The sequence below is a fragment of the Dromaius novaehollandiae genome, chromosome 1, assembly GCF_036370855.1.
Source record: "Dromaius novaehollandiae isolate bDroNov1 chromosome 1, bDroNov1.hap1, whole genome shotgun sequence".
Taxonomy (NCBI): Eukaryota; Metazoa; Chordata; class Aves; order Casuariiformes; family Dromaiidae; genus Dromaius; species Dromaius novaehollandiae.
Window position 1 is genome coordinate 187,682,573 of NC_088098.1, and position 23,700 is coordinate 187,706,272.

At 35.5% G+C, this 23,700-nt stretch overlaps 1 protein-coding gene across 3 annotated transcripts in view; it reads left to right on the forward strand.

Annotated features, from left to right (window-relative positions):
- Positions 1-23,700, forward strand: part of LRCH1 (leucine rich repeats and calponin homology domain containing 1) — a 141,617-nt gene that overhangs the window by 63,220 nt on the left and 54,697 nt on the right. For all 3 annotated transcript variants that reach the window (XM_064504849.1, XM_064504851.1, XM_064504850.1), the window contains exons 2-9: positions 1,385-1,529; positions 6,680-6,806; positions 12,845-12,950; positions 13,535-13,671; positions 14,961-15,088; positions 16,971-17,055; positions 21,199-21,304; positions 22,813-22,928. In XM_064504849.1, the coding sequence (XP_064360919.1) occupies positions 1,385-1,529; positions 6,680-6,806; positions 12,845-12,950; positions 13,535-13,671; positions 14,961-15,088; positions 16,971-17,055; positions 21,199-21,304; positions 22,813-22,928 (950 nt within the window). The remainder of the gene's footprint in view (positions 1-1,384; positions 1,530-6,679; positions 6,807-12,844; positions 12,951-13,534; positions 13,672-14,960; positions 15,089-16,970; positions 17,056-21,198; positions 21,305-22,812; positions 22,929-23,700) is intronic.

Genomic DNA, 23,700 nt, shown 5'->3' on the forward strand with positions numbered 1-23,700 from the left:
TATGGAGTATAAAGAATGTAGATTTCCCTGTTGAGAGAGGTAAAAGTTCTGCCAGTGAAATTCTGGATTGGTTTGCCTCTGGGAGGTGGCCCTTTGCCCTAAGACTTCATTGGGTGCTGGCCTCAGATAGTAATAAATTAGACCTTCCTATTGAAATCAGTTTTGAAGTCCTACTTGAGCTCAAGCTGTGCCTCTGCACAGCAAACTGATAAGTCTGACACTGCAAAGAAAGTTCAATAGATCTTCAGGCTTCTGCCTGTCTGCTTATAAGAGCAAAATGATTTTTTGGAGAGGAGTCAGATCATCAGCACTCTGGAAACGGTTCTCCTGTCCTTTGGCTGTATTTCCCTTCTTGTACGTTAATAAAGTAAGTAGCTTTGAAGGGTCAGGGAGAAGGCTTAAAGTAGCAGCAGGGAAGAAAAGAGAGGGCCATCAAGTTCCATTTTCCATGTTTTCGTCCCGTCAGACATCACTCTTTTTTTGCCCAGGTATATTCCTGTTCCTTCCACTTAAAACAGGTGACCATTCTTCAAGTCCATCTGATGGTATGGGGAGATTTGTGCTGTTCTTGATAGTAGTTCTGCTACGCTATTTAAATGTTTCTTTGAACTCAGTTAACTCCATTACACACCAGAATACATTTGTATTTTATTTGGACTCATGTCAGAATTGTGATACTTATTTTTTTTCATATTGTGATATTGTCAAGGAAAAAAGCTCAGTCACATTTCTTCATACTGATTTTCCTTTGTTTCTGTGTGCTTAAACTGAGAAATAAATGGCTGGTTAAAAATGAAAAGCTTTTGTTCTATGTCTACAAGGCCTCGGGGGATTTGGAATCCATCACTGTTGTCTTGTATGTATTTATGCTATCTATCAAATACATTCCTGAAAGTCTTCACCATTTTTATAGGTAGAATTCTTTTAAAATTAACTGAGATATAGGAAATACAGGTTAGTTTGAAAAGTTATCCAGAGGACATTCTCTGAAAATTTCAAAAAAGTAGTAATCCTTGTCATTTGTTTTCCTCAACTCTATAAATTGTTGAAAATATCTAGCTGTGTATCAGTCTTCGGACATATTACCTGAACTTTGAAAGTTATACTTGCCTCTGTTTGCATGTATTTCCTCAACGATACTGAGTCTTGTGAATAATTATTTTTATTGGACTGAATAAAATGTAATTGTTCTTTTACATACTGTATGTTCCCTTTCAAAGTTTCAAAGGTGAATGCTAATTTTATTTTGTATAATGAAAATATTGGCAGAATTTGCTATCTAACTGTATGAGAACATTCATTTTTAATAAAGAAGCATGGCTTTTCAAAGTCTGTATTTCTAATGGTTCAAAGAATGTATCCTCTCCTTTTTTTCTCTTCTCAGATCTATCCAAGAATAGATTAACTGAGGTTCCTATGGAGTTGTGCCATTTTGTGTCACTGGAAACACTAAATCTTTACCACAATTGTATTAAAATTATACCAGATGCAATAATGAACTTACAAATGCTAACTTACTTAAATTTGAGGTAAGTTTAAGTTTACCTTATTTTCTGTTCATTTGCAAATGTACAACATCTGTTCTTCGTATGTTTCTGGAACAATTGACATTTTTTGTTTTATTCCAAGGAATAAGGCAGAAATTTATTGCCTGTCGGCAGACCATTATACAAAGGCATTGTAAAGACCAAAATGAAAAATTAATGATTTAAGGAAAGACCAAAAAGCATTAATCCTTTTCTCTCCCCTACTATTATAGCAAATTCTGAATGCTAATTATATCAGCACAGAGTCTTTTAATTGCCTTCTAATGACAAATTTTTTTTGAACCTTAACATATGCATTTTGTAGCCAAAAAGATGGAGGGACAGAGGCAGAAGATCGATCTTTTTCTTGGCGAATGGAAAGGAAAAGTGTGCTACTTTATTGCTAGTATCCTGTCATTATGCAAGAAACAGTTACTACTTTTTTAGGAGGCAGGAGCAAAAAATTAGGCATTTCTGTTTCTTTTCCAGGAAAAGAGAGTGTAAATGCTAATCAGTATAGAGAATTGTTATTGGTTGAAATGCGGGTGAGTGCATACTTGCATTTCGAAGAAAGAATATCAGCACTTTTTCAGGTGGGACGAGACAGAGGTTTATTTGCAGCTGAGTGTGGGAAAATGCATTATTGAAGATGTAACCATCTGATCTTTGCAGGGATATTGAGGCTTGAGGGGGCAAAGTGGTGCTGGTGCTTCTAAACCCAAAATACAGAGTCTCGTAAATGCTGAGTATGTTTCTCAAGCCTTCCTTACACTGTTACTGTGCTATAGTTTTTGCCACTGTGAAACTCCAATTTTGTCTCTAAAAGTTGGAAAAAAGAATTGTCTTGAGTATTTTCACACGTTAGGAATAGGACTCTTAATTTATGAAATGGCATCATAATTATATATACATAAAGAAATTGATATTGCATTAAATAGATTGCTTGCATAAAACCTTTTAGTAAATTCAGAAATTAGAATGAAATAACTCACTATGGTAACGGAATTTGTGTGAGTCATATCACAAACCCAGAATAGTTACAAACAGACGAAGTATCACATATCACAGTAAATTAGACAATCAAAACAAAAGGATATTTTTCAGACTTTACTAAGTAAGGTCATTTCCCTCTGTTTAAAATCTTCTGAAATAATTTCCTCTTCATGTGGATGGGCCCTTCCCCCATGTTAGTTGAACAAAGTAAGCAGTCTTTAGAAGAAGGAGAAATATCCTTAACTTTTTCAGCATATTGCTTCTTGTCAAGAAAAGCATTATGGATGAGAGCTGCATATTTTTCTCTCTGGTACCAGCAGAGCCCATACGTTAGGTAGAACTAGAAAGTGATGCCAAGAGACAAAGTCTCTGGGCTTTGGTGGACAGTGCTCTTTCTTTAAATAAAGAAATTTATTTTAAACAGATGTGACAATTTATTATTCGCTTGCCTTGGGATGTGCTGTTCCTTATTTCTTAATGGATTGTTCCTGAGTTCTGTAGAACTTGAGATGAATCCTTTACTTTGTGATTTTGTGTGTGTGTGTGTGTGTGTGTGTGTGTAATATCTACTGAATAGTTTAACCTTTTCAGATTTTCATCTTTCTCAGTTGGGTGGTAAAATAAGTGTGTGTTAATAAAATTGCTTTTAACGAAGGTATTTGAACTCCTGCAGATAAAACAAAACAGGACAATGCATGTATTATTTTCCTGAGTTAACAGTTTCACCAATCTGACACTCCTGTGCTTGTTGTATCTTGTTGACCCAGAGAATAAAAAATTGTAATCAGTTTGGCAAGTCATTGGCTAGGGGCATCTGGGGAACTCAACACTTCTGGATATAGGAAGCATTTGTGCAGTAAAACGAATAATCTCATTCCTTGTACTGCCTTCTTGGATGAGATGAGACTTTTTTAGATCTGTCCATGAACTTTATCTAGCTCCGCTTTCATGAAGTAATGATGGTTGTTTATTTTTTCAATTTGTAGCTTTAAGAGCAGCTGAAGGATTTGCACTCTGTGGTCTCTTTTTTCCGACCATCTTGTACATTACATTATACAGCAATGTTACTCTTCTCACTTATTATTTGTAATTTAAGGATGACAGTTTTAGGACAAATTCGCTGAGGCTATTTTGGAGTGATTTAGTATATATTTTTGAATAAGATTGCACAGGACCGATGACACTTTTCATCGTAACAAGCACTTTTGAGTTCTGAGGTTTGGATTTGGGATTTTTTTTGGTCCTTAGATGGCAATTTTACGGGACCTGAACAGTTAATGTTTCCTTCCCAATGCTGCCTCCTCAACCCCCCCCCCCCCCCCCAATTATTACATTTAGGCTGTTGTTGGGAACAAGCTCTAAATCTTCTACTCTGCTGTAGAGAGAGAATAAGAATATTCTGTGACAAAATTTAGCATAGTTACCTACAGAAGAGGAAAACTTTTTCATTACTTTAAAATATTAAAAAGTAGGGGAAGAGAATTGTTACTTACACTGTTGTTATGATAATGTGGTCTAAACTGATTAATAATAGCAGGTCTTGATAAAAGTATTTACTTTTATATATATAGACAGATATTGCAAAATACCGCTGTATGAGTTCCTTCCAACTTGCAGTAAGTTCTGTGGAGATTCAGAATTGGGCTGTGACTGCACTTACAGGGTCGGTAGTTTTCTTCCTGCTCACGGAGTCCGAGATACGATGTGAGGCCCATGTAGCACCGAGGTTTGTATGCTGGGTGCACAAGTTGTGGGGACAAGAGGAGAAGGTCTGTTATGTGGATCATGATGATATGCAAAAGTTGGTCCTTTATTTTCTGTGTGTTTTGGGAGTTAGTTTTTAGGTTTCATTAAAAATTGTTACTAGTTGTCTGTGTTAGCCTCTATTGAAATGGGATGGAGACAGATCATCCAGAGTTGCCCCTGCTCCCTCCCCTTTTTCATAAGAAGCCAGGCTAAAAGTTTTTGGTTCAGCTGCTATTTAGGTTTTCAGGGTTATATCAGCAACTGTCAAAGGCTTGTTATGTTTTGTTTGTTTTTTAAACTCCTCTTAGATCTTAGAAAAAAGTAAGATGCAGAGATAAAACGAGTCAATATGAGTCTTGGTAGGGAATGAAACACTGAAGATCCCAGGTTTGTTTTGCTGTGTTTAGCTTGGTTAAGAGATCTTATTTTGATTTTATTTCCAACAGGGTTCTTTTTATTCCCTACTTGAGAAAGGTACCATAGAAGCCTTGGAGGAAGGAAAAGCCTTGAAGGGTCTCAAAATGGATATTCAAACCTCATTAAATTAGAAGTGTTTGTCAAGAGAATGAACTAGCCCACTGAGAAGTTTTTAATAGCTTGAGTGTTCAGGATTCAAGGCAGATTAAGAAATTCTCTGATGTTTCTTCCTGGTCACTTGAAGGATCTGCTAACTTGGAATCTCACTGTGTCTAAATTAATGTTAAAATATTTTTGGGAACTGTTTAGATGGCTTCCTTCAACAAATCCTTCCAACGTTCCAGAGTAGTGGACCTTTATTTCTCTGTTATGGCAGCCCTAGCAATTGCTTGCACGTTAAGGTAGGACTTCTGAATGAAGATGTTCTCTTTCCCCTCTCCAGTAGTTTCTCTAAATTCTTTTAACACAAATTTATATGTCTGAAAGAAAACATGATAGCTATGAGCTTGTACTTTTGTACTTAATATTTTTCCCCACTTGGAGAAAGTTCAAATTCTTTACATAGGCTGACTCTGTGTTTATTTAGGTGGTCATGAAAAAATGACCTAAAAGCTTATATCATGATACATCCAAATTTGTGACCAAAAAAGCATAACAGCAGAAAATAGTTAACATAGGCTGTTGTTTTTCTTAGAAAAAAGAGAGTCCCTCCAGCTGTGCTGGACAGAGCGTCACTGGTATCCAGGCAAGGCCCTGACTGAGCAGGTTTAGAGATGATCCTTTCTTGCTGGTTCTGTTTGAAGGTTTGAAAGCATAGTTGATACCTTCTTATATAGGCTAGGTCCTACATTCTCCTAGCTGAAGAACACTGGTCCTCAAATGCTCTAGTCTGTTCCAACAATGCTGATGAAAAATAAGATCAGGGATAAGGCTCTATAAAAGGTTTATCTTGTCTTGCGGACGTCATTGATTTCTGTGCATAACAATCTGCAACATTGTCCTGTGAGGTCAGGAAAAAACCTTTGTTTTATTAGAATAGACTATAATTCATTTTTTCCACATAGAGGAGCAGTGAATGAATGATAAAGAAAATATTTTTCAAAAAGGTGAATTATAGGCTGAGTCATAGGACTGGCAAATAGGTGTTTTTTTGCCTGCATTTTTAACACTTCTGTGAGCTTTCTGTGAGATATTGAGGACATGATTTATTTTCCTTGTTCCTTAGTTTTCCCATCTGCAAAATGAGAAATAAATTTGTCCGTATTATACTGAAAAGTTTAAGATATGTTAGGTACTCAGAATACAGTGATGTGTAATAGCAATTTATATAAATAGATTCCAAATTGGATTGGTTATCTGCCTGCCTTCTGATACTCGTGGGAGGGATAATGTTATGGCTTATACTCATTGGCTACCTCATGGGAAACAAACCGCGAGCAAAAAGAATACACTTTATTTTTCTCCAGACTTTGATTTTAAGTTTGGGTTGCCTGGAAAAAAAAATAGTGGTGTGTACGAAGTAATCTTCAACTATAACTGTGCTTTAAAGGAATTGTGAAAATAACCATTTTTTCTGTAATCAGAAGTGTGTGTTTGTTGTTAAGTTAGAGCAGAAGTGTCATTCTCTGTACTGCAGTAAGAATAGGAATTTGTAGATACTTGAAAAACACTGTTTTAATTGACTTTCCTGTATTCATTGTGAAGGGAAACAGCTGTTCTAGGTGACAATCAGATTGTTTTTACAATGTTCTTAAAGTGATATGATTAATTTTTTCTGGAGTGATAATATTCTGTAATACTGTTTTAGTCAGTAATATAGATATTCTGATGTGCAAGTATTTGCTTGATGACTGCAGGTTTTTTTAATTCCAAAATTTACATTTTAGATATCAAAATGAGAGGGATTTTACAAAATATGTTATTCTCAGACTTTAGGGGAGCATACAGTAGAATGTCTTGTATTCCTAATGCTTGCTTTGTTTTTGTTTTTGTTGCAGTCGAAATCAGCTTTCTTCTTTGCCAGCTTGCCTATGTGGTCTTCCTCTAAAAGTCTTAATTGCGAGTAACAATAAGCTAGGTTCCCTTCCAGAAGAGATAGGTCAGCTGAAACAGTTAATGGAACTGGTATGTTACTGATTTTGCTATTTTCTTTTTGTTTATATTTAACTACGAACAGTATAATTCACTTTGCAATGTTCTTTAAACTAATGCCTAATACTATAATGCAGGTTTAAAAAAAAAAAAACTTGTGAACTTTTTAAGAGTGTTAGATAGTAACACAATAATAGTCTTCCTTATGCTCTCTTGGGCCTCCTGAACACCACCATAGCCCTTTGTTCATTCAAAACATAGCTGCTAATTTCGTTATCTTTATCAGTTGTCCTCACAGCATTTACTGGCTCCCTGTTTTGCTGCCCTCGAGTTTCTAGTTCTGGCATCAGTCTCTTCAAAGCCGCATCCCTCTCTGTAACCTCTTCCCCTTCTACTTTCTTTCTCTTATTTATTACTATCTACTTACCACGCTGCGTTCCACTAGTGATACTGGTCTTATCAGTCTATTTACACTTTATTTAACTATTTTTTTTCATGAAATAGCTATCTAAACAGGCTTACAAAATTACTATTCCCCTTGTTTTCAAAGCTGTCCACAAGGTCTGCAATTCCCACAAGCAGTAGCTCATCTATAATATATTGCCTAATTAATGAGACTAAAAAGGCAGAAATAAACCAGTACCTTAACTTCCTTATGCATTTAATTGTGGGTGGTTTTTTATAACGTTGTATGCTGACATTGTGTATGTATGTTTCTCTTCATTGCCCCTTGCCTTTCTCTTTCATGTATCACAAGCTCTCTGAGACTGCGAACCCCATTGAGGCATGTGTTGCCTCTCCTGGTTATTTCTGTTCACCTTGACCTCTTAAGAAACAAATTGACAAATAAACTCTATGCTTTGACACTGATAGCTTATGCTTCGCTAAACAGTGATGTTTGAACTTTTTTCCACTTGCTATCATCTCCATTGACTGCATTTATCTTATACATCATTTGGACATCTGAAAGTGACAGCTTATCATGTTGTCATTCTTATAAAATTAGTTTCTATATGAAACTTTTACAGAAGGTGAGCTGGCCTTGCTTTAGGCCCTTGTCCTGCTACTGTTTCTTCATATGTGAAGCAAAGTGGTAACTGTGGGACTTTTTTTATTTCTTAAATTCTTTTTGTTCGGCTGCTTGTGGTGTCAGGCTTTTATCACAACTGACCTGGCTGTGGATGGACAGTTATCTTTTTCCTTCTGGGATATACTTGAGCTAAAGACTAACAAGTGTGTGTTTTTTTTTTTTTTTTTTTGGTGAGCTGTATTAATTTACCTTATCAAAGAGTTTTAAATATTTTTAACGTGGGTTTAATTAGATTACTGGAATTGTTTTGATTTACTTAACCTTAAAAGATACATGTTAGCTATAGCATTGTTTCTATATTGTTTAAAATAAATTCATTAAAAGATTATGGCTCCATTTCTGCACATAATTAAAGTTGAAGACTATTAAACGTCTCCTAAAATGGGGAATAGGATGACTGGGTAGGTCACTGACTAAGTTTGAAGCCTGTCATCTATTGGTCACTTCTAGATTAAACGTAACCTGGCTTGGTGGTGAAGGGATGCAATTGTTAGTTTGGGGGCTCGTGTGAAATAAATTGGGGGACTTGGCCTGGTTCCTTCTGTTCACAGCTGTACGTCTTAGTTGATATCAACTGAAGTCTGTGATAATATTTTCAGTAAAGAACTGCTGAAATGCATGTCACTGCAAATTTCCCCTCCTGCTTCAAGTTTGTATCTTTCCAGTAAATGAAGTATTACTGATGCCGATGTGTTTCATTTGTTAATAAGAGTTTGCATATCACTTAACAGTAGCCCTTATCCTTATTTTAGAATTTTAAAAAGTTAAAAACTAAGAGCTTCAAAAGTAATGCAGATTATGCCCAAAGGAGATGGATTTTGGGAATGTTTTTGTACTAATTATATGTTTAGGTTAACTTTTGTAATACTGGCTTTATGAAAATGTAATAATATTGCTTCCCAGTTACAGTGTAATTTCAGCATTACTCTTTTTGTCATGAACACAATTCCAGCTCTAAAAATATTTCAAATGAGGTGCTATAGCATCATGTCACTTTTGGAGCCTAGAAGAATTGTTAAAGCTCAAAAAGGTCTGATGCTATTTCTTTGATTTAAAAAGAAATTTTGAAGAACGGGTATTTTTGCTTTGGGCATGCCTCAGTTCAAATGGCCTGATTTCCTAGGCTGATGCCACCATAAGCGTTTGTTACAATTCCCGTTAAATAAATTGTATTATTTAGCTGGAAAATGACTAAAGTGTGATGTACGGGCAGAAGCAAATAGCTGTAAGATTGAGATCCAGTATCTGTACTGGTCTGAATATAAAACAGTGTTAGATAATAAGGTGGCTATTGTTCTAAAACCCTAAAAAAGGGAGGGGGGAAGAAAGCAAAAAGGATTAAGTCATGCTGCAGTTGCTGCTGCACAACATGTGCAGCTGTGCGCAAGGAGTGCCAGCCTGCCTGGTGCGTGGCCTCCAGGCAACAGCCCGGGCAGCGCTCCGGCAGGGCACGCCGTTGCCTGGGGACCTGCGCGCCGAAGGGCAGTGGGTGCCGTCTGGCCGCGCGCAGTGCCTGCACGACCAGGGCTTTGTTAAGCGCACGCAAGGCTTCCAAAGTGGTTTACACGTTTTCACAGGCTGCGTGCAGTATAGTCTGTGTATATGCAGCAAATAGATTTTTTTTGTTATCTCACTTTTGAAACAGATTTTACACCTATAGTCAGTCCAGGATGGTACATGCATAGGTTGCTGCAGATTGCGTCAGATCTTTCCAACTAACCCCGCTTCCTTCCCTCTTCCCTCCAAAATGGAGTAAGCAGTTCTTTTTCTATTACCTCCTTTTTCTATTATCTCCTATATAAATTAGATAGGTTTCATACTTGTGAGATGAACTGATGTAGATATTACATGCAGTACATTTTCATGAATTCTGTTAAATGTCAGAGTTAAGTCTGTGTTATATAGATCTCTTACTGCTGTCTTACAGGCATCAAAATAACACCTTAATTTCCCTCAGGGTCTGCTCAAATTAATTTCAAAATTTGATTGGGAAACTTATTTGCAGCTACCTAACCTGGTCATACTGCTGCTGCCAGCCAGGAGAATGGGTGCAAAGTCATGTGAAGATGCACTGAAACTTAGTTTCTATCAAAGAAAAGGAATTGGGCAGAGATGGCTCATTAACCGCAGCCAAAAATCCCAAAAGTACAGTATAATTCTGTTGTCCTTCCTCTTGGGCAGTAGTGCTGCTGCCCTCCTGGGGGAATGGCCTTCTCCATCTCTGGAGCACTCCTTTCTCCTGTTGTGCTGGATACCTTTATCTGTCAGCCAGGATTTAGGTCCTTCACCTCATTCATCTAATCTGAACCAGCAGCTTTAGCAATTGGGACCTGCTGCTCTCTGTTTTCTAAAAGGCTGCACATGCTCATGCACCATATAACTTATTTACCCTTCAGTGTGGCTTTGCGTGTCACAAGCTCTGGCAGAATCCATGTGCTTAGTCCTGAGTCCCAAGTCATGAAATCGATGTAAGGAAGGATTTTACCTTAATTTGGAAGGTTTAGATAAACTCCTCCATGCCATCAAATGTGTCAGTATGGAGCTAGAGTACTGTATTTGTTTTTTCTGTGTATATTATGCTGAATTTCATCTTTTTGAGAGCATTTAAACTTTGCCATAAATAAAAGAAAAATGCTGGTGATTTCCATTTGTTTGCACACCGCCAAGCTTCGTGCCATAGTAATTGATGTAAAAAAAAAACCTAAGCCTTACATCTCTCTGCTCTTGAGGAAACTTGTCTGTGTTGTCAAGGCAGGAAACAAACAGTGAGAACATAATTGAGTTAATACAATAAGTCTGAGCTTCAGTGAATGCTGGCCCCTAGAAACTGAATAGGTATCTAGACTTCAGGTCTATTGTCTGCAGCTGTCCTTGATGTGAAGTTCCCAACTGCTAGTCGTCTTGCTCCTTTAACAACATTAATAGTTGGAAAACCATAAGCATTTAATTTTGACAGTATTGCATTCATTATTGCTGAAATAGTTGGACGTTTAAGCTAAACCTCATCTCTGTCACATGTGCACTCATGAAATCTAATGGTAATAAAGAGCAAAAATATAACTAGAAATAAGCTTATAGCACTTTGTTTTCCACAGCTATTCAATCAAAGCAATAAAAAATGAAAAAAAAATGTTGGATTGCAGTGTTTAGTAGGATAAAGGATACTGTGGTCTCTAGGGATCTGGAGTACTGACATGCGGTTGTAATAGATGAGTTTTATTATGAATGTTTTGAAAGGTCATAAGTGGACTTTGTTTTGGAGGCTATACATGACCATAGGTGACTTTTCATACTTTCTTTTAAATTCTCCATCTCTTCCCCTGACTTATTCTGATATATGTGCATAAGTATACTTCATCTAGAGTTTCTTTGCCACAGGGTGACTTTGAATTTGTATCTGTACTCCAAAAAGTGAGTGCTTAATTATGAGCTTGCTTAAAGTCTGTAGATTAGAAATAGGACAGTAAAGTTCTTAAAATAGATGATCTGGGAACGATGCAATTAACTGGACTTTGTAGTAACTTGGGCAAAAGATGCACTCATTAGCTAGGATTTTTAATTTCCTTGTCTAAAAGTTAAAATAGTTTCCTGACTCTGTTTTGACAAGGGAAGGAAGTTTTGGCAGCTGGGAGCTTCTGTTACAAGAAGAAACTTGTCTCTGATTTAGGGAGCAGCATTGTTGAGTCGAGTTGTGTTTTTACTGTTGTTAAATGTTGCTAACTAGTTTTTAGGCTGGAAGACAAGGAGTTTATGTAACACTGTTAATTAGTATTATAGCAATGGTCTTCAAAGAGATGACTCTGACATCTGACTTACTTTTAGAAATTCTGCAGTGTAGGAGCTCTTAGATACTGTGTAAATCCATAATTTGAAACAGGAGTAGGAATGAACATCCTAAAAGTATTCCTTTGACTATTCAGGAAAATTTGGCATTACCACGTAATTCTTGCACTATAAAGCACTGTTTCCTTTTGTTAAGCAGAAATAGAAGCATAATTGGGGCACTACTCAAATTTACAGGTTACTTTGGTTGTAAGCAGAGGTTTCAAGATCCTTTTGATTTCACATTGGCTATATATCAGTTTGCCAGTAAAAATGATTGCTAGTTAGATTGCGTAATGCAAGAGGTTGATCTTTAGCTGCATTCCTAGCATTTTATGATTTTGTTTAATTTATCAATTGTTTAAATACTTATATGGTAGTATTAGCATGTGTATATTTGTTGCTTGAAATGATATGCTCTGTTGCTTAACCCTACCTTATACTTCATTTCAACTTAACAGCAGATAGTCCTTTAGAAATTGAGATAAGCATAGGCTCCAGCTTTATCCAGATTGTTAAACCAGTTGAATTTAGCCATCAAAATCAGACCTGCTTAGAACCTCTCTAGGCTGTTAAGGAATACCTTTTACAACAGTATGTCGAACTTCTATGTATTATTGTGAGCCCCATGCTATTTATCACATCAAGTAGTAGGCTATAATTAATCAGATGTATGCCTTTCTTGAGCATCACTGCAGAAAGCTCTTGCTGTTTTGTTTTGTTTTGAAGTTTGATTAAAAATATTCCCTCTAGAAGCACAGGAACCTTTTTAAAAAATAATTACTTGGAAACCTCAAATTCAAGAAGTTCTACATTTTGTCCAAATTCATTTGGTTATATAGTCATGGTACTCAGTTCTTCACAGTTAATAACAACAGATGACAAAAAAGAATTTTAGCAAATGGTTTTGAATGTTGCTGTAGAAATTAAATTCACTTCTAACATTAGCTTTTTCCCTAAATAAATATTCATTCTGGGTTTTAAGTAATGTGCAAACACTTTCTCATGTGTCTAATTTTGCACTGTGAAGAGAGAACATAGATGGTTGTTTTCAGGTAATAAAATGTTACAGTAGAAACAGCAAATTATCCAGTTTCACATGTTTATTATTTAACATTTAAGAGCCAAAAGTTCACTGCTTCTGTTACTTTCGCTGTAGGATGTCAGCTGTAATGAAATCACAGCTTTGCCACAGCAGATAGGCCAGCTGAAATCTTTGAAAGAACTGAATATCAGAAGAAATTATCTTGAAGTTTTACCCCAAGGTAAAAAACAAAACAAATCCTAATACCTTTACAGTAGCTTTTTAAGTTAGTATTTTGAAAGTGGGTTTTTTAATTGTGTAAGTAAACATGATTAAAAGAAAAAAATTCCTTGTGCTTGAATTTATTCTATTTGAGATCACTGTCTTTACAGAATATACCATTCTGTAGTACTTACTACTAAACAAAAGTTTCTTTTTGATGAGTTATCTTTTCGATTAACAGATGGATATCTCTTAAGTTACACAAATGCTTAACTGCGAATACTGAGTAAAAAAAAAAAAAGTCAGATTTCAAAGTATTTATTTTGAAAATTATTGTTCTTTGTATAACAGTAACAACCTTTTCATTTCGCATCCTAGAATGGAATTAAATGTTGATCGTATTCCTGACTTAATTCATGGGTTTTATTTTGTTTGTTTGTTTGAAGTGTAGTATATGCTTGTTCTCTTTCTGTGACTTTCTTTGCCTGTGCAGTACTCCTTTTTTCCTTATTGCAGAAAAGCTTGATTCAGAAATATTTTATTCATCTTATGGCAAAAATAAATACATATGCAACACTTTTGTCTTTTTTGTTTTGTTTTTAGAACTAGTACAGCTTCCCTTGGTAAAGTTTGACTTTTCCTGCAATAAAGTGCTTGTGATTCCGATTTGTTTTAGAAAGATGGTGCAATTACAAGTATTATTGCTTGAGAACAATCCTTTGCAGTCTCCACCAGCACAAGTAAGTAGTATCTACCATTTAAATTATGTTTTAATATGGGGTGGACAATAACAAATACTAGCCTATAAAATGTCATTTTCTCATAGTTTTATGCAATTGCAGGCTTCTGAATTTTAATCCCCACAGACATTAGTTGTGGAATGGTGGTTCATGGTCTCTGCACAAGACATAAAAACTATCCTGTATTTTGTGTATGATTCTGCACACCACTTAAAACAGCATCATTCTAGAAGATTTTCATTCTATTAACTACATTTAATATGGCTTTTCTTTCATTGCTGTCTGTGTATGAAGCTTAATGTGTGTATAACTGTGAAAAAGAGAAACTTCGGGGGTAAATACTCTTTCTGTTAATAACAAAAAGGCCAGTTCTGGAAAGTTGTTGTGTGATTTACCATCAGTTCAAAAATATTCAAGCAGACTAGAACATTTTCTGTGTGAAATTTATTTTACGTTATATTGTAAATTTATAGACTGTGATAGACAAAAAATATCTAAATCCTTTTCTGAATGTAGGTCATGTTGAGAAATGGTAATAAATGAATGTAACCCATTCTCGCTGCTTTAAGACAATTTTTTTGTTTTTGACTTACTGGACAGTGGGTGTTCAGACTACATCTCTGAAAGCCAAAATGGTTCTACATTGCCCGGCATGCCATTCATGTGCAGTAAGAATTGGCAAAACATTTGGCAATTTTTATTATGTAAGATAACTGTTTTCCATTTACTACTAATGTGATGCAGATACTATCCCCAAAGTACATAAAGCAAATTCCAGCAAGCATTTGAGCTAAAGAGTGCAATTAAAGAAAAAGAATTCTAAAAGGCAAATAAAATATATCATAAAAATGCTTGGACACTTGTAAAAACTGTGTGACTAAGTATATAAAGGATATGCTGTCTAATGAAATGTCATTATTGACTAATTTTAGAAAGTAACTATTCATTTTAAAATTAAAAATAGACTAAAATATATTTTATTAATCTTTATCCTTTTTGAGTGAAAAGCTCATTTAGATTTGTTAAGTAGAATACTTTTTTTGCTATTTCCTGTCTTATTCTCTGAAAGTATGTATAGTAGTACACATAAACATATGGCTGACTAATTAAAGTAGGGTGATTGTGTTTTTTGTTGTTGTTGTTTTTGTTTGATAACCTTTGTTTGCCAGTAGTTGATATCTATGCGATGATATCAGATGCTTTTCAGGAAGTTTTACACTGAGTTAAATTCTGAATAAATTATTTCTTTCATTCTAGTTATAAACCTAACTTCTTTCCTTATCTAACAGATTTGTACAAAGGGTAAGGTGCATATATTCAAGTATCTGAGTGTACAGGCCTGTCAGATTAAATCAGCAGACTCACTGTATCTTAATGCCATAGAACAACCGCATTTGCCACAACCTGTGGAAGAGAGGTATGTATAAAATTCTCGCTTAGTATGTAATGTAATACTTATGGTCTTCGAACTAAGTAAAATATACTTGTTATCTTTAGCTTCCAGAGTTTTTGTTGTCGAGGTGTTTTATAGACTGTTCTGAACAGGGCTTTGATTTGCCTTAACATGTTTTATTCTGGTGAAATCCAGAATTTAGAATAAAAATATTTTAAAAAATCAGTTCTAATTAAAGTTAGCAGCACATTAGGGAAGAGCTTAGGAGGTAGCTACTTAGAAACTTGTTCTTAACCAGCGCTTTCTTTGATAACATGAGAAATTTAATATAACTGATTGGACAAAGCATGGTAGTAATGCCTTAATTTTGAAGAGAAGTTTTCAGTAGAAAAAAAAAATTGTTGGAAATAAAAATAGAGATGTTGCTGCTAACCTCCTGAAAAAAAATCTGAAAAGAACTGTCAGAGAATCTGTCTGTCAGTCATCTATACAATGCTACAAGCAGACCGTTTAACTCCGTTTATATTTGAACTTTGTGCGTTTGTGCATTTCTGTAGGATGCCACAGTTTTCCATTTGGGAAACACCAGCCGTTTTCTTTTTCTTTTTTTTTTTTGTACCTATTTAGTATAAAAGAAGATTGAATTTCTGGTCTTGGAGAAAAATGAAATCAAGCCTTAGCAGTAGGGTTTTGGCTAGCGTGTCTGTTATGGTAGTGGTCTACATACTGTTTTTTGTGCATGCCACTGTCAAACTTGGAAACGTTATCTTTCTTACTAATGCTTTTTCATAGGACATACAGGAGCATCTCTTCTGTTCTGTGGTTGTAAGGGGCTAGCACAGAGTCAGTACCAGTTGGTCATTGACAGCCCAATGTCCTATCACGTAACAATTAACAAAACTAACATAGACGCTCGAGGATGTATTGGGACTATTTCAACTCTTTCCACATCTGTGTCATAATTTAGTTTACTCATTTAATGCATATATTTGAATAAGTATGGGGGTTTTTGTGTAGTGTTTCCAATAGCAAAAATGTGGAAAATATCGTAATTTATTTTTGAAATTCATTTCTTATTTCTGAAGAAAAAAAAATCTGTTTAGGATTTCCACAGGCAGTTTCTGTACAAAATCCTTAATGTTTATTGATAACAGGCAATATATGATTAGATTTAATCAGATACCTGTTTCATACCAGGACTGCTAGAATAAAGTTCTTTTTTAAATTTCTATGTCAATCTAAATTCAGGATTACAGCCTTCAGGTTTGCAAAGGGGAGGAAAATAAACATATACTAAAAAAGAAATAAGACTGTGTGCTGCATCTGATAGTGTGCTTTAAAATGAGTAGAGGTTATACTGGGTAACGAAATCAGGAGAGAAGGCAGTTGCTGTTATTATAGTGATTTTCTTAAAACATTAAATTTCAAAGTCTATTTCAAATCACCTAAAGGAGGTTTCTGTGTTAATAATTACTTCAAACCCTAGGGAGAAATTGGTTCATTTTTAATGCATCAATGATTACATTTAAATCAGCTGAACTCACACTGGAGTCAGTTAATTTAGTTGCTTATCATGCAGCTAAATGACTTTGGTCAGACTCCTGCACTACTTGGCTAATAACGAAGCATTTTTCCATAGTGTGTGGGCAAGAGCAAACTTTGTGGCAGATTATTTCTGTAGTTTTCTTTAACCCTTAGGCTAACCAGCTGTTCAGAATGCCATTGTCATTCTATCTGATCTGTTTTACTACCAGCAAACTCCAGATGTGTAGCTGTAACCATGCTAAGGCTATTGAACCTTACCACTGAGACTGGTTGGAATTTCGTATTGATTCAAATGAAAACAGGGAAGAACTCACACTGTGCCTACCATGACAGTTTTCTGTTGATTTTTATTCCCATCTAGCATTGATGACATCTACCCGAGTAAGAAGGACTCTGATTCAGGTGTTGGTAGTGATAATGGCGATAAACGTTTGTCAGCCACAGAGGTAAGTTGCCCGAGTTTTGTGTCCGCCTCCCCACCGTCCACACCCATGTTTCAATTATCTTTTCAGTTGGGTAGCCATGTGAATAAATTTTTAGCCATCTAAACTTATGCAGCCCCATCCTTGGTATTAATTTCTCTCTAAGTAATGACTGAAGCAAAGGTTAAAGGAGGCTGGGATTTCTTTTAATCTAGTCTGTGTGCCTTCTGGAGAGGGCACTGAAGTTAACTGCAAATGGTCAACACCCTACCACTAGTGAAAACTTGCTACAGTTTTCAGGCGTTGTGTGTAACAATTTAGAGAGCAAGGACCAAACCAGAATCCAGATCTGCTCTTTCCAATGAAGTGGATGCCCTAGCAAGTTACATGTCTGGCTCCTCACTTGCTCTTACTCTGACTGATGACCCTTTTCTGCTGGGAATTAACAGGAAGAGTTCAGCGTGCCTAATCCCAGCATGGTCTATGGTGTCATGGCTAGGGCAGTTGGCTGGAGAGTAGGAGCTTCGGGAGCTTTGCCTGGACTGTGTTGTATGACTGAGCAAAGGGAAAGGACAGCTTTCTGAGGGTAGTGCTGTCCTAAGCAGTTGTAGCTGAGTTTCCTAGACTTGTTTTCTGAGGCACTGCTCAGCAGAACAGGGCACTGAATCCTAGAAAAGTCTTTTCTTAGGTATCCAAATGAGCAGTTGAACCTAAACCTGAACTGAATAAATAATCGTAAATAAGCAAATAATCTTCAAGATAATTCATGGTTATCTTTCTGAAACCTGCAAATAATAACAGGATTTCTAGTCTGACTTAATGGGAAATATTCAAGTCACAATAAAGGAATGTAGGTTTTACTACTTAAAATGATTTTGCACTGATTCTTCAGTGTTTCTCTCCTCTTTTGAGGAAAAGTGATTCAGTTGCTTTTGAAACAAATGTAAAAGGAATCAAGTTTAGATATTGAATTTGTAGTTGCTACAAAAGGAAATTCAAAATGAATCCACTCTAAAGAGTATACACTGATTGGTCTTTTAAATGCAAAAGCACTTTAAGAGAAAACAAAATGCAACAGTTGCCACCTATATTGACAAGTTTCCCACTAGATAGAAATGAAGCAGAATTATTGTGACTTCAAACCAGACTTCTAGTAGTTTTCCTCTGGTTTTAAGACCATGTATTCCATTCAAAGAGGTTTGCAAACTATTTTGCCTTTCTTACACTTCTCTAAGTTGAGTTAGCTTGTTAATGAAACAGTGTTATTCTAGAGTTTCCTCTTTAGCCAATAATAACACCTTTAGAAAATAGATCATCTTTCCTGTCATCAAAATGTAGCAATCTGCATGCTGCAAAACATAGTTGTGAAGACAGCTGGAGTGAACCAATCTAGTTTATAGCATTAAGATTTTTAATATGAGAACTCCATCACTGCCTGCTACTTCTCTACGATTAGTGAAAAAATGGGTGGGGAGATCGGTAATCCCAAATGTGTTTGGTGAATGGCATCACTTTTCCATGTGCAGCAACCTTAGTACCTCTATTACACATGAGAATTGAACAAATAATTAGCATATTGTGAAAACAAATTCACATTATTAATTACAGTCAAAATTTTACATACCAAATGTTAGATAAACATTAAATGATTAGCTCATTTCTTTTATGCTTATGTGTTGTTTTACAACAATTTACATGTTATCTCTGTCTAGCTTTACAAGGTCAATTCTTTAGAGCTATAGTAGTCTTGGGCATTTCAAGTGCAAGACATACTTTGTATTGTTGCTATAAAATTGATTGTAGCAACTGCAAGACAAATTCTCCTTGAAGATAGTGTGCTCTTGTATTCCTTATTCTTTAGGAATGGAGAATAGCACTCAGATTTACTTTCCACTTCTCTTTGGTCTTTTTTTTCATAAATTAAAATTCATTAGAACAGCAGGATATTTGTTAAGATACAGCTGGAGACCCTGCTTCTTTACTCAGAAAGGTGATGCTTTAGTACAAGCAAGACTGTATATGAAGGATCTTTCAAAATGTATCCATCTGAATGGAGTGCTGGAAAAATATTAGGTATTTAAATTGAAAATTGGGCTCTTCATCTTCTGTTTTTAGACTTGTAAGGCTGTTGTCATCTTCTGTTGATAGTTGAATAAAAATAAAACTGTGAATGAAGGAAGTGAGATACAATATTTCACTCATAAAGGAGCAATGAGGACTTTTGTATAATTGCAGGCTGCTTTGGATAGTTTCTGTTTGGTAGTATTCTGACAGGAAACACCTGGAAAAATCAATTGCAGTCTACTGTGGGCTGCAGACCCTAAAAGTCAGTCAGAAAAAGCCTGTTTGCAAATGGGCTGGACTATGGCTTTTTTACACCAACACTCCAAAATCTTTCCCTTAGAAACTGTAGGTATTACTCTGCTGAGCAAAAAATCTTGCCTAAATCATTTAGCATTGAGAATGTGTAATAATGCATGTAAAAACATTTTACTGTAATATTTTCAAACAGTAATTGCTAAATTAACAAAACATGGATCTTTGATCCAGAATAATTGCATTTAGTACCTAACATCACATGAGATATATTCTGAAAGGACGAGAAGGGATTTCACTGTAACTTTGAGATCATGGTCTGAATTTATTTATTTTGTGCATGTCTTTTCTTAAAACTGTTGGATTGTCAGTGTTTTATGACTGAAAGTACTAATGAATTATTGTGCTTAGAATACTTGGAAGATAGGATTTGTTTAATGTCTGTTTGAAATACTAATATAGTCTCATTATGGATTTATTTTAAAAATGGGCAATAGAAACAGTATGGCAGTATTAGGTCACTTCATGATAAAGCTTTGCGAAAATGATGAAGCTTTACAAAGTCCCTGAACATCCTTTAAAATTATTTTTCTCTTTCAGCAGAGCAATACTGTCAGTGAATTAATAATTTTTCAAAATTTCTTTTTATTACAGGGTTAATAACATTGTTTCTTCATAAAGAAAAGCATTTATAATAGTCCATACTTACAGAATGTTTTAAGCCTGAAGGCAAACTATCCTTGGCAAATAAGAATAAGCATATATATTTTCTCAGTGTTTTTAAAAGCAAAGCAGATTTGTTCCATTCTACACCACAAACCGTAGCTTCAGGATTTTAAAAAATATTTTCTGTATAGAATATGAACATATTAAAATAATGAGAATGACATAATTCTATTAAAAGCTAGTGACTGTGGAACTGAATAACACACAATCTCCCATTCCATTGCAAATCTTTTATTGTACAATGGTGTGAACTGATGAGCAGGACCTAAGTGGGAAAATACTGTTTCTTTAAAAATTATATTCTTAAAGGGTATGGAACAAACTATTTTGGTTATAGCAATTGTAATTACAGAAACATCTGAACAGAATACATATATGGAATAGGTGTGTGCAGAGCAGTGGGTTACAGAAACAAAGTATCTAAATAACTAATGCTAGTGGGTTTGTTGGGAAGTAGATTTGCAAAGCTCTGAGGGACTGTTGCAGTGTAAAATTCTCCATCACAGGAGAGCAAGAATAAAAATTTGGCCCCTTCTGCAACCTGTGCTTTTGCTATAGCTCACCTCAGAGGAGAATGAATAGTTCCCACAGCAAGCAGGTCACTGCTGGGCCTGCAGAACAGCAGAGCCCCAGTGGCACGGGATGGAAGTGAAGGCATGAGTGCTGTTTTGCTGTAGCTGGCATGGCAGAAAGTCATAGGCAGAAGAAATGTATTTTAGTGTACCAATTAATATAGTTGAAAAAATTGGACAAGCTTTTAAGTCACTGATGAAGAGCTAGCATACCTGAGAATTTGCACAATTTTTGCAAGAGGACAGTGATTTTCAGCAGTCCCACAAAGGCATGCAAAGTAGAGTAGCGCCCCATGTTACTGGGAGCGGAGGACTCATGCAGTGAGGAGGGTAGGAAAAAGACAGATGACTTGTGCTGCTTGGGAAGCCTCCTGTGAGGATGTATTCAGCGTGACTTGCAGCCTCTTAGAGCAGGATTTGGTCACGTTAGACTCTCAGGTACCCTCTTCCATATTGCTGCTCTTCTCTGTTCCTGAGTGAACACTCTTATCGTATGCATTTTTTTTATCAGTCTCGGTTTGAGCTGAAACCAGTGTTTCTCGTTTCCCCTTAGCCATCTGATGAAGATACTGTTAGCTTTAATGTACCGATGTCAGATATTGTGGAAGAAGATCAGTTTGTAAAAGAAGATGCAGGTCACCGTGCTAACTCAAGAAAAGGTTGGAATGTGAAAAAAGAGGAAACTAAAAAAGAAGAAATTCTGCTGAAAATTTTATATGTAATGTTGTAAATTCAGTTTGCAAAAACTACAGCCTAACAAGCATCAGTCTTTCAGGAGTCTGCAGACATTACCATTAAATTAGATTCTTTGTGTTTACTGCTATACTTTTTCTTAGAATTGTCAGTATTTAATTCTGCACTGGATAAATGTCTTATTAAATCTCTATTTTTATTGCTGATATTCTAGTTGGCGAACAGTTATTTTCACTACCCTAATCATTTTAATTTTTTAATTTTAATCATTTAATTTTTTTATCCAATAGGGTTCAAGCATGCATATACAATCTTTTAAAAGAGTGGGGAAAAAAACCTGTGTTACTTAGAGCAGATTTAAAACTCTGCTGAGTTGAGGTCCTTTTAGTCCTTTTCATGACAGTTCCCAACAACTTTTTACACTTTGTCTCAAGAGTTAATAAGTTCTGGTTCTGACTGAGGAGAGTCCGTCAGAAAATTGAGAGTCAGTTTAAAACATGTTTCCCAGTCAGTAATATCAATGTCTACTGACTTTTACCAAATGTACCAGATTCTGACTTAGTAATGTATAAAAGCAGAGACTTAATGCATATATAAAGCTTTATACATCAAAGTCAGCATTACTTCTGGAAAGAAATGAACCTTTTTAGATTTTGAGAAAAGGTATAATTTTATCCAAATTTATTAGAGTTACATTTTCTGAATTATATCTACATACTGTTAAAAGTTTTATCCAAGGTCCACACATACTAATGATAAATTGCAGGATGGACTCAGTGAGTTACATATGGAAACCACATAAATATGAGAAGAGAAGCCTTTCATCACTGTTATGAACTAGATTAAATAAACTTTTGATGTGATGCTTGTTAGAATTTAGTAGAACACTAAGTGTTAGAATATTGCATCCTACCATGTTTATCAATACAGCGAGTAGCATACTCTAAGTTAAGACATCAGTCCGCTTCAGACAGAGGAGAAAATTATTACTGTCTGTCATACTCCTGGAACTGGTGTGCATAAGGAAGAGGTTGGCATAGTAATCATTTCGTTTGAGTTCTGCTGGGAGAGTTTGAGTGTTTAAGAATGAATATCATAACCTGAAGTTAGACTAAATTGCGAGTCTCACTGTCTGTGACATCCAACCGTGCTAAAATATTCTGTAGCTGTCCAACTGTGTTTTTGTATGGGTACTAGCAAGACATCTTTGGTTTAGTTCAAAAATTGACTCTATCAGTGCCTGTTGTGGTGCTTCTGATTCACAACTGTACGAGCTCAGAATCTGATCATGTATTACAATTTTGAAAGGAAGTGGTATCACTCCTTAGAATGCAAAAGTCTTAACTTGTTTGAGGTTTTTACGTGTTTTGAATTTAAGCTTTGCTTGTAATTGAGTCCTATAATTTAAGTGTTCTCCAGAGTAACAAATGTTAAGCTTAACCAGAAGTCCTTCCTCTGTCTTTTTTATTGTTAGTGGAATTCCACCAGGGAACTTCTCACTTGATTGTCAATGATAAGTCAAGAGAAACAGAAAACCAGTTTGCTGATGAATCGGATACTCTTACTACTGAATTTATGAGTTACATTAAGGCAAGTTTTTGATTTTAATTGGGGGAAAATATCTCGACTACTTTCATAAGTAAAGAGCTTGCAGGGATGACAAATTGGAGACAGTTCAGTGAGTAAGAGACTAATTGATATTCATTGTCGTGAGAGATACAGAATGCAAAAATAAGCAGACAGGTTTAAAATGAAATTTAGGAGGTCAGTTTTTCCCAGAACTCTTTCTAGTGTATGTGAGAGTGCTCCTTTTACTGTGTTTAAGGCTTTGAGGAAAAAATGACAGATATATTCTGCACTGATTGCTTTATATTTTGAATTCAGGGATTTTTGCATTTGTTATGTTAGAAAATGCAAGAAGACTTTCAAAGGTGATGGAGGTATCTAAAGTTATAAAATAATGCTAAAGTGTATTAAAAATACATTTTCTTAATTAAATATTTTTGAATTATGGCAGAAATTGGGAGAACTCTGAAGACAAAGGGTATCAAGCCCAGAATAAGCCTATACTTTTTGGAAACTACCTCTTATAATATTTGACAACTTCTTTATGTGATGGAATTTGGGAGTATATGGTGACTTTCCTATGAACTTTATAGATGCTATAGGAAGGGATAGTAGGAATGGGCATTTGAATAATTATATAGAGTAAGAACATAGTTATTCAAATGCTCTTTCCTACTACCCCTTTCTATAGCATCTGTAAAGTTTATAGGAGGGTATATAAATACACATATACATATACACACATATGCATGGACATATACACATATATACAAGTATACATGTGTGTATGTGTGTA